This window comes from Prunus dulcis, chromosome 7 (assembly GCF_902201215.1).
Source record: "Prunus dulcis chromosome 7, ALMONDv2, whole genome shotgun sequence".
Lineage (NCBI taxonomy): Eukaryota > Viridiplantae > Streptophyta > Magnoliopsida > Rosales > Rosaceae > Prunus > Prunus dulcis.
Window position 1 is genome coordinate 426,268 of NC_047656.1, and position 11,571 is coordinate 437,838.

General features: G+C 37.3%; 1 protein-coding gene, 1 non-coding gene and 2 pseudogenes across 2 annotated transcripts; 2 read left to right on the forward strand and 2 right to left on the reverse strand.

Moving 5' to 3' along the window:
- Nucleotides 1–610: 610 nt before the first annotated feature.
- LOC117633961 lies at nt 611–1,687 on the forward strand (annotated as a pseudogene).
- A 1,234-nt stretch (nt 1,688–2,921) lies between these two features.
- Nucleotides 2,922–4,193, reverse strand: LOC117635780 (annotated as a pseudogene).
- A 373-nt stretch (nt 4,194–4,566) lies between these two features.
- Nucleotides 4,567–4,680, reverse strand: LOC117636242. Its single transcript, XR_004587042.1, has one exon. It is a non-coding gene; the product is annotated as a U6atac minor spliceosomal RNA (small nuclear RNA).
- Nucleotides 4,681–7,597: 2,917 nt separating this feature from the next.
- LOC117636100 (PHD finger protein ING2) lies at nt 7,598–11,114 on the forward strand. Its single transcript, XM_034370561.1, has 7 exons — nt 7,598–7,791; nt 7,903–7,974; nt 8,079–8,290; nt 9,120–9,183; nt 9,598–9,854; nt 9,973–10,011; nt 10,784–11,114. The coding sequence occupies exons 1-7, from the start codon at nt 7,746–7,748 to the stop codon at nt 10,892–10,894; spliced, it is 801 nt and encodes a 266-aa protein (XP_034226452.1). The 5' UTR covers nt 7,598–7,745; the 3' UTR covers nt 10,895–11,114.
- The last annotated feature ends 457 nt before the right edge of the window (nt 11,115–11,571 follow it).

Here is an 11,571-nt window from a genome sequence, read left to right on the forward strand (position 1 = left end):
TCACTCCCACGAAACCCCAGTCGAAAAACTGGAGCTCTGATACCACTTGTTGTGCGGAAGCGTCAACCAACTGCGAGTGAAAAATAAATAACAACAGGCAGGAGAAAAATTGAACAAAATAATCAACAAGAACAACACCAAGATTTATACTGGTTCGGCAATTGCCTACATCCAGTTTGGAGGCGATGGAGTATTCCACTATAATCAATGGAGATATACAATAGTGTTTACCACTCAATTTCCCAAAGACCCAAATACACCCAACCTCACACACTCACAAAGGAAGAGAAAACAATGATACAAAGCAAAGAACAACTAGAGAGAATTTGTTTCACTCTTTGGCAAAATGCCTTTCTTGCTATTTTTCTCTTCTACTCAACACTTGGTTGGATGCTTCAAATGAAACCATTTGCTTCCAATTTATAGCCAAAGGAAGTGGCTTCTCAAAGAAGCCAAAGGTTAGCCAAATCAACAATAGCCTACCACCATTTGTGAAAACCAATTAATGCATTCACATTGCAACTTGTCAATATCCATCACTTTTGACTATAAGAAGCCAAAAGGTTAGCCAAAACAACAATAGCCTACCACCATTTGTGAAAGCCAATTAATGCATTCACATTGCAACTTGTCAATATCCATCACTTTTGACTATTGGTTTGAGGCAATAATCAACACTAAGAACCTCCAAACCCTCAAACACCTCCACGCTAAATCTATAAGGCTCTGCATTTCCCGCCACGACTTCATACGAACCAAGCTCATTTTCTCCTATGCCTCCTGTGCCCAACTGAACCAGGCCAACCTCCTCTTCTCCTGTAATCGCCAACCCACCTTCCTCTTCAACACCCTCATTACAGCCCATTCGTGTCAGGGCTTCTTCTCTCAATCTTTGTCCATTTTTATCCGCATGCTTGCTCCCATTAAAGCCTTTGACCGCCATACCTTGCCTGTGGTTCCCAAATCTTGTGCTGGATTATTGGAATTGAGGCTTGGAAAGCAAGTACATAGAGCCATTTTTGTTAATGGGTTTGCCTTAGATTTGGTCAGCTTGAATGCGTTGATCAGCATGTGTGTTAAGTGTGGTGATTTGGCTGGTACGCGTAAAGTGTTTGACAGAATGCTCATAAGAAATGAGATTTCTTGGTTTGCAATTTTGGCCGGGTATGGAATGCATGGAGTGTTTGGGTGAGGTATTTGAATTGTTTGATAGGATGGAGGCAGGAGAGAGGCCAGATGTGGTGACATTCACTACGGTTTTGACAGCGTGTAGTCATGGCGGATTAACAGACAAGAGGAGGGAGTATTTTGAAATTATGGGGAGCATAGGTTCGGGGTGAAGCCGGGGTTGGAGCATTGTACCTGTATGGTGGATATGTTAGGCAGGGTGGGACAGGTGGAGGAGGCAGAGGAGTTGGTTTGGGGATGACAGTGGAACCAGATGAGGCATTATGGGGTGCGTTGTTGGGCTCTTGTAGGATTCATGGGAAGGTAGAGGTAGCTGAGAGAGTGGAACAGATGCTTTATGGAAGACGACTTGCTGTAGCATCTCTATCAGGCATTTACAGTGAAGTGCTTGCAAAAGGTCATCAGTGAGTTTGATTTCTCAAGTCTGGGGTAAACAAGCTTGCGTTGCACATAGAAAGTTGGTTTCTAGTTACTGGGAGTTCTTAGCCTAGGAATTTTTTCAGGGAACAGATGGAACAGATTATAGATGGATGTCCTGTCTCTACCATTGTTAAAGCATATTAGTTTATGCAAAAGTATAGGTTGATGGCAATGGACAAAAATGCTACAGACGGTAAACCACCCAAGGACGTAAGAATTTGTCAGTTCTGCCCTTCTCAGACTGAAAGAAAAATGCCATCAAAACGTCTGAGGTTCTCTGTGATCTGCTAACTGTTCACCAAGAAGATTTGGGGATCGCATGCTACGATAGCTCATATCGACAAGAGTAAGAAAATTAGAGTTTACTCTTGGTATACAGATATTGAAAAGAGATTGATTTTGGAATATACAGAACCAAACTTTGGCGGATGCCATCATTTCTTATAGATCTTGACTTATGAGAAAGGTTTTTAGTCAATTAACCAATAGAATTGGCATCCTGCTAATTACAATTTTTTTTATTTATCGAACAACTGCATTTGATCACAAACCTCTTTCGACTTAGTCTATTTATTAGCTAGATATAATATATATTATATGTAAGGTTATTCTACCAGGTCATCTTGCAGCTTCAGTCACTCACTCACCAACAAAAGAAAAATTTCTTAGCTAAGGGCATATACAATGGTCTCTTCCCAAACACAGGTTTTTTCAGGTATATATATCATCTCTTCCCTAGCAAGCACACACCTTCAGGTTAAAGTTCAAAGCTTGATGCCAGAGCGGGTAAAAGCTTGCAAGTTTACAAAAGCCAGGATAATTTTGTGAGCATGCTAATTTCCCAAAATTACTTAACTGACACAGTTGATGTCAAGTTCGTTTCGTTTAATAATATCAGTCTCAAAACAAAACATGCACCATTTCCAGTTAAATTGCACTGAATGAAGCGTTTCCTACTTTTAGGGGAAGGGGAAAAAGGAGCCTTTGTGATATACGGAGCATTACCATTGTCGAGCCTAGTAGTGTGGGCTTGTAACTAATCAAAGCATCAAAGTGTTTGGTGGTTTATGATGGAGGATAAGTCAAAACGGTGAGGGAGGAATTCATTATCACCTTCTTGTGCGTTATGTGGGTCTGTTTCCCTTATTTACATTATATTCCAACCCAGTTAATTTCAAAAATCACGAAACTAAACTGTACTGATCCTATATTGACAGAACCAATAATGGTTTGATTTCACATCCCAAAAAAGATTTATATGGACATATATATTTTGGAGCTTACAAAAATGTATTGTATCTTCATATGATCTACAAGTATCAATCAAATTCGTATGATTCCCTCACAATGTTTTCTGGAACATACCCGCATAATTTGAGCTCAAAAGAGAGAAGCTCTAGGGTTGAATATATATGCTCAGCGTCGACATGAGATTTATTACTGGCCACAAATTCATGAATGTTACAGTCAATCTCAACTGAACTAACCCCGGCATCTTTTGTATTCTGAGGGCTTTCATGTTCTTCCTAACCTTGCTTGAACCATCCCACCTACCATCCGCTGCACATATATTGGATAAGAGTACATAGTTGGAATCAACACCAGGATCCAACTCATAGAGGTACTTCATTAATCTTTCAGCTAAACTGATATTCCCATTGGTTCTACATGCAGCTAGCAAAGAACCCACCACAACTTCATTTGGCTTCATTGGCATGTTTTTTATTACATTTAAGGCATCTTCCAACATCCCTGCACGGCTATACAGATCAACTATGCACCCATAATGCTCAATTCTCGGGGTTATTTTGTGAATTCTCTTCGTGTTATCAAAGTCATGGAGCCCCTCGTTGACTAAACCGGCATGGCTGCAGGCGGTAAAAGCTCCAGTGAAGCTGACCCCGTCTGCCTTGAACCCTTCCTTCTGCATGAGGTCCTCTGCGTGCCCATTAACAGCAAAGCCCACAATTATCTAGTTCCATGATACCAGTGTCCTTTTAGGCATGCTCTCGAAGACTTGACAAGCAAAACCACTACAGCCACATCAAGAATACATATCGATCGGCGAGTTACTTATCCTAATGTTGTCTCTAAAATCTTGCTTCACAAGAAACCGGTTTATCCACAAGCCTAATCCAAGCGTTCCCAAATCAGCACAGGCAGCAATTCTGCATCTCACGAAACCACTCCAATGCTTGCTCGAACTGGCCTTTCTTGACAAACCCACCAATCAAAACCATCCAAGACTCTGTGTGGCATTTGTTCAAACAGCTCGACCGCATTCTCAACCTCGCCATTTTTCATATACCCATCCGTCATCGTATTCCAAGACATTGAATTCTTCACATCCAGCCCATCAAAGACCAATCTAGAAAAATCCATCCCACCACACTTTGCATACATATCAATCACCGCCGTGCCCACCATCATATTATTTGTATCCAAGCCGGGTTTCCAGGCGTAAGCGTGAAGCGAAGGCCCAAACAACACACCCTTGGCCGGAAAATGAGCACAGCCGGAAAAAAGCGTAACGATGTGATGTGGTTTGGCTCGACGCCGGCTCGTCTCATTTGGATGAAATGCGCAACAGCTTCAGCCAATTGACCATTTCGGCAGAGGTGGGAGGGATATGGAGGAGGTCCATGAAACAGTGAGGTCTATGGGCTTTTGGGTCTTTTCCAGATAGACAGTGTTTGTTGTGATGGTTTGGAAGTGGGTGAGGAAGTGGTGGTTGTTTGGGTGTGACATTAGTATATCGCGCGGCTATACTATTTTAACAAAATATTTTTTAAAAAAAATATCAGTATTTATTTTTTTTATATAAAAAGATCATATTCCCTTATTATCTTTTCGTTTATTTATTTACCAAAAAAAAACAATTAACTTGGGTTAAGGTTGAATTATTTGGATTTGACCTCAAAAAAAAATTTGGAAAGTTAAAAGGCAAAAACAGCAGGAAAAAAAAAATGGTAATCAGATACACCGGATGTGTGATAACGTTAACAGGCAAGTCCGGGATGCTGTTCCCGCCCTGTCAGGGAGATGCCAACCATGTCTTCTTTCTACAAACACATTGCCCTCCAGGAAATCATTATATATAAAGCAGCATAGACTAAATGACTTTGTCGATGTGGGATTTGGTTTTGTGTGTACCTATTTCGATTGGGTATGGGTGATGCTGGTGTGACTGGTGTCAATTGGGTTTGGCGGTTGGAGTGGTTTGATGGCTGTGGTGATGCAGGCAGTGGCGGTGGGGGGTTTGATTAAACATTTCATTGTTTTGCAAGATTGAATCCGTTTCTTGAAAACATAGAAAACTTGTCCATAGCAACAGCCTAGGCGGAACGCAGCTTCTTTGGAGTTTTTCATCCAATACTTGGTGGGCATATTGGAGTTGCCCGCCAAGCTTCCAGGGTCGTCGGTTTTGTTTTCTTTATAACTGTAGGTGTGGGTGGTGTGCTTCCTCTGTAGAGTAACTGCATTTTAAACGATGAGTCTTCCCGCGTCTACAGCAACTACAATCCAACTCCTTCAACTGCCCAAACAACCACCACTAACAAACACTCTGTCTATCTGGAAAAGACCCAAAAGCGCGGCTACACTCTAAAAAAAATCTATTTATAGAGTATGGCCGTGCGGCTATACTTTTGGAATATTCTATTTATAACCACATGGCTATACCCATTGAATATATATATTTTTTAATTACTTTAATTAGTTGTTATATTTTAATTATAATTTACTTAGTGAATAATTAGTATTTAAAATTTTTAGTATATTTTATTTTTATTGAATAATATGTGAGTATTTTGTGTATAATACGTAAATTGTTTGTGTATTATTGAAAATTTTGTAAAAGAACACGTGTATTGAACATGAAAAATAAGTGCGTCTGTGTACAATACGTGTATTATATATTTACTTTTCAAAAATACTCATTTACCTAGTTTTTAAGATGTATACGGAAAATGGAAGTATTATTTAAAAATACTTATGTACGTGCATAATACGAGTATTAAACACAAAAATGCTAAATTATTTATACATGTAATAACTTTGGAAAAGCAAGAAATCAAAATTGGATAATAGAGACTTGGGCTACGCCCTGACAATAATGGATAATGCTCTAAATTACTCTTATTGATAAACGAAAATTATGGGAAAATCATTATATATAAAAAAAGGGTTTAGAGTAGATAGTTAAAGAGTATAGCCGCGGCTATACTATTTCTTTGAAAAAAATTGGCTTTTTATCACAAATGGTCCTTGATGTTTATGAAATTGTCACAAATGCTTTTTTTGTGACATTAATCTATATATATAAAGCAAAAGGTAGAGAATGGTGAAACATTCGAAATACCAGAAAATGCCATTGATTAATGCAAAGATTAAGAATTGAAATTATTAATTAAATGATGATAATATGGTAAATTTACACTTTTTATATTAAAAAAATTAAAATTAAAAGAAAAATTAGATAACGGATCCTATTTTTATGAAACACGACTACTCATTATCTTTTTTAATTCTAAAATAAAATTTAAATTTTTTTTTTAAAAAAAAGTCTCTCACAAGTGCGGAAGCGCATGTGAAGAGGCTAGTAGTCCTTAACATTATGACTTTTTATCACAAATGATCATTGTTATTAAAAATTATATTAAGTGGCTAATGTGAAAGATAAGTGGAGTCCACATGTCCAATCATGACATGTGGATTAAATAAATAAATATTTTTTTAATGAAAATCCATATAATAAAAAAATTAAAAATCCATTTAGCCTCTCTCTCTCTCTCTCTCTCTCTGTGCCCCCTGTTGTCCTCTCTCTTCCCCCTCTAGCCTCTTTCTCCTCCCTGTGCTCTCCCTTTCCCTCTGTTTTTTTTTCTTGCCTCTACAAGCTATCCCTAACCGCAACCCACGTCCGACCCCACCTTCTCCCTCTGTATATTTTGAAAAATAATCACTTGCATAAGGCAGTTCCACATATCCTTTCACACAAACATTTATTCAAACAAAACATAGGGGTAGAGTAGAGGAGGAGAGAAAATACAGAGGGGAGAGGGTGGGGGAGTAGGGCGTGGGTTGAGGGTGGCAGTGTTTAAAAAAAATTGAGACCATTTTTTCTTGCGGGTGGCAGTGGATGAGAAAAAAACATAGGGAGATTCCCAGGTTGTGGGTTATGATATACAACTATACAAATATGTACAAAATATGGGTTATATTATTTTGTAGGATATACAACTAAACACTCCTTTCTCTACCACAAAGATATAGTTTCATAACTATACATTTTCTCTGCCACTGTATATCTTATATTTTTTTCTTGCAGGTGGCAGTAGGCAAGAAAAAAATAGACGGAGTGGGAGAGCACATGGAGGAGAGAGACAGAGTAGAGGGAGGGGAAAGGAAAGTTGCAAAAAAAAAAAAATTAGGGAATTTTCATTAAAAAAATTATTTATTTATTTATTTAATCCATATGTCATGATGTGATTGGATATGTAGGCTCTAATTATCTTCCACGTCATACTTAACAAAATTTCTAATGGCAGTGATCATTTATGATAAAAAGACCTAACGTTAAGGACTATTAATGTCACAAAAAAACCTAAGAGGTGGTGCATTTTTGAGTCGCTAGGGGACCAAGTCTATCCCCGAGTTACCAACCCTATTGTTTACTTACTTCTATTCTAAATGAATAAGTTCTAAATGAATAAGTATAAGTAAAGGATCTATGGATAAAGATAGAGGGCGTATTCCTAATCGTAACTAGACCTTAAGGGGGCAACACCAATACCCACTCAATTGGACAAAACAAGACCTGGGTTGACATCCACGAGGCAATTCCTCTAGGACCATTCATGATAATTTCGTAAATCTCAAGGACTATTTGTGATAAAAAGCCAAAAAATTTAACAAACCGAATATAGCCGCCAGGCTATACTATTTCTTTAAAAAAAATTAGAAAGACCGAGTTTTAAATAAATTAGAAAAACCGAGTATCGCTGCGGCTATACTATTTCTTTTCTTTTTTCTTTTCATGTTGAGGTTTTAAGCTAAACGACGCCGCTTGTCTGCTTTGTCCGGTTGAACAAGAGTTCGCAGAGAAACCCTAGATAGCAAAAATCCCCAAACTTCCTGCGATGGCAATTGCACGGACTGGAGTGTACGTCGACGACTATCTTGAATGTAAGATGTATTCGATAATTCAATTGGACTTGTAATTATTTATATTTTTCCACTAAAATTAGTTTGAACTGAATTTCGTATGAATTTGAATTTGCATTTGGGTTTTCAAAGACGCAAGCACATTGCCTGCTGAGCTCCAGAGGCTCCTCAACACCATCCGAGAACTCGACGAACGCTCCCAATGTAACTCCACGCTTCTTCAATTCTGTACCTTTCTTTTTTGAATTTTTAGAGCTGTACGATTGAAAATTCTGATAAGTTGATAAATTATTGTGTTTGCAAATAAGCCATGATACACCAGACGAGGCAGCAGACTAAGTACTGTTTGGGATTGTCTTCACAGAGCTCAAAGAAATGGAACAATAACCATAGCTATAATAACAATGAAGAAGATGAAGCGGCAATTGAGAAAATCCGAAAAGAAATCGAAGCAAATCAAGATAATGCATTGAGTCTGTGTACTGAGAAGGTTTTGTTGGCGCAACAAGCTTATGACCTGGTAAGCTTCTCTTTTAACCATATTGTCTGATGGGTTTCCTTGAATTCTATCAAGTTATTCAATGGGGTGCTCAAATATTATACTTCATCTGTTACTTTTTTATTTTTTGCTATAATTGGTGGAATTCTATTATGGGTTTTTAATTGCATTTTTTATGAAATGCCAGTTCATGGTAGTCAGTTTCTGTTCTCGGACACATAATTTAACTGCCAAAAGAGTTGTTATTTAAATTGGATAATTCACATTTTTGGTGGAGCTTTCTGGGATTGCTTTATCCTAATGTAGAGAATGATTTACTTGAGGAATTTCGTATAGTGCCTTGCTTAGTTGAAAGGTCCTATTATCTGGTGGTATTGTCGCTGACATAAGCGAATATCTTGAGCTAGTTTCAAATGGTATGACATAAGCTTGATTACCATTCAACTAATATTAAGTTTGAAGAACCAGTAGGGTATCACCCCATTCTTGAATGAACAAGCCTTTCAAACATAAGTCTTTGTTAAAATTCACTTAATGTGTTGCTAGATTCTTCTCTGTAACAATTAATGCTCCACGAGAGAACATGACAATGCATCCTAGATGGGAGTATGTAGCACCACTTTTTCAAATTAATAGTTCAATTCTTTTCTTCGTATGTGAGGCATTTCAGTCTTGCAAGGTTAGGCATAAGCCTTGAGGCATATTAATTTTTATATGTTTTAGATTGTACATGTAGTATACCTACTCTCCCTGTATTTTTTCCTTATTTTGTGGCTTCAAATGCCTTGGGAATTTTTGAATCTTTTATGATTGGAACTTACAGAAATTCTTCATGTTGTGTTTGCATCAGATAGATAGTCATGTAAAACGACTTGACGAGGATCTGAATCACTTTGCAGAAGATTTAAAGCAAGGTACATGACTTTGTGAAAGTCTACTGTTGTCCCAATAGTCCATACTATATTTTGAAGGATCAGAAACCATTCAATGAATTCTGAAACAAAAGTACTTTTAGTTATAGTCCAGTTAGTTAGGCCACTTGAAGGTAATAGGCCATGGACGAAGAAAAAGGTAGAAAAGTTAACAAAATCAAAGCTCAACTCCATTGAACTCTACTAAGCCATACTTTCTGCTCGCCTATACTTAGTAGATGAGTTCTGCCATTTGGAAACCCATCAAGGAAGTCCTACCTACATTTTACTAGCCATAAACTATATCAGCCAGTTCAGGCGTCTCTGTTTGTTTTGAGGGTGCACATCTTGAAACCAATGAGGGAGAACATTTATTAACTATTTATTTATCTTATTATCTGCTTTTTATTCTCTCAGAAGGAAAAATACCACCAGATGAACCAGCAGTTCTTCCTCCATTACCTATAGTCCCTAAAAATGAAAAGCGCAAGCCTATGTATGTAACACCTCAATCAAAAAGGCTTGATTTTAGGGATAGGGACTGGGATCGAGAGCGCGATAGGGACTTTGAACTCATGCCTCCCCCAGGAAGCCATAAAAAGGACTATGCTGTCCCTGTTGATGTTGAGCAACCCATTGATCCAAATGAACCTACCTACTGCGTTTGCCATCAGGTTCTGCCTTTTCGTTACATCTTTGTTATTTTCAGTTTAAGCTACTATTGTGCACATTACTTTTACATTTTCTTCAGTTTAAATGTTTTGAACTAAAGGAATTAACACGATTCTTCAGGTCTCTTTTGGAGATATGATTGCCTGTGACAATGAAAATGTAAGTCATTTTGGTTCATTCTTTATGTCTTTTTCTTTCCCTTCTGATTACCTAATTAATTATCTTTTATTCTTCTTTCTGAATAGAATTCATCTGTACATTAAATTTAGAAGTTCGTTTGCCCCAGCTGCAAAAACAAATATTAGCATTAGTCATGAGATTTTTTTATGACAGTGCTCATAGTATTTGCATGTTAAATTGATCAGCGTTAAATCTCTTACAGAATATTTATAGTAGGATCTTCTGCATTTGTTTTCTCAAGATTTTTCCTTCTAACAGTGTAAATTAAAAGAAACTTTGAGTTTTGTGCATATATAATAGCACAAAAATGAATGGGTTACAATTCACATGCACTCTTGAAGGATCAATAGGGCATAGAAACCTGAAAATTCGCACATCCCCCTCCCTTTGAGGTGGGGGTTGTAGATCAGGCTCATAGTTATAACAGCGTATAGCTCATCTTTTTTGTTTTATGTTTAACAGTATCTTTGTTATCACTTTCTACATGCTTGAAGTTGAAAATGTTAAGTAAATCCACATCAGCTTACTATGGAACCACTTCATATATTTAGGACTTGTAACTGGTGAGAATATTGTGGTGTTTTCTTATTGCATAACCTTGTTTGACTACAAAAGCCGTAACAGTTCCTGAATACTCTAGCTTATTGGTTGTCATTGGCTGTAGAAAAATAAAATAGACAAAGTTACTCTAGTGCAATTTACTACTTACGTATTTGTTCTTTTATCATGTGTAATTTTTACTAATTGACAGTGCCAAGGAGGCGAATGGTTCCATTATGCATGCGTTGGGCTGACACCAGAGACAAGATTCAAGGGAAAGTGGTATTGTCCAACATGCAGACTACAACCACAAAGTCAATAATTGTATGTTTTGCACAGCCTAAGTTGCTTTAATAAACCACTCATGTGTTGTTTCAGTATCTTTTTCCCTAAAACTGTGGGAAGAAGGCTATGAGTCTATGACTATAATCTGTAAGGTTACGAATGTGATGGAGATGTGATCTATCAGATTCTTACCTGGATCTATTTCTTTGCTCTTCCCTCTTTAACAACTTACCCCCTTCTCCTTTTCCTGCTTTGAAGTTTCTGCTCAAATTTGATGGGTTTTATTGGGTAGATTAGATTAGAACTACTTGAAATTGAGTGAAATGCGTAAATTTTCTCTTTAGGAAAGCAGATGAGGTTGAGAATCATCTTGTGACATTAGTAGTGAACAAAAATTCTCGGCTTTGATTTAGTTTTTACGTCACAGTAAGTATTATCGTGGAACAGCTTTGTAAGTAATAATGGTGGTGACACAATCTCCTTATGGATTGAGAAGAAAAATCATCATGCGTGCTAAGTTAGACAAACAAAAAAATACCTTTCCAAATTCGGAATCCGGAATCTGGAAGGGGTATATTCAATTGAGATTTTAAAATATTATTTTAGGATAAATAAGTCTTGTGGTATTCAATTAAGACTTTTAAATAATCTAAACAAGTCTTGTGGTATTCCATTAAGACTATTAGGATTTTTTTAAAGAGAGTCAAAATCTTG

Bases quoted from the DNA above. Each gene is read 5' to 3' on its own strand.
- LOC117636100 (XM_034370561.1), top strand. From the start codon at position 7,746: ATGGCAATTGCACGGACTGGAGTGTACGTCGACGACTATCTTGAAT. The intron at 7,975-8,078 runs GTAACTCCACGC...TTTGCAAATAAG, and splicing joins ACTCGACGAACGCTCCCAAT to CCATGATACACCAGACGAGG. The intron at 10,012-10,783 runs GTAAGTCATTTT...ACTAATTGACAG, and splicing joins TTGCCTGTGACAATGAAAAT to TGCCAAGGAGGCGAATGGTT.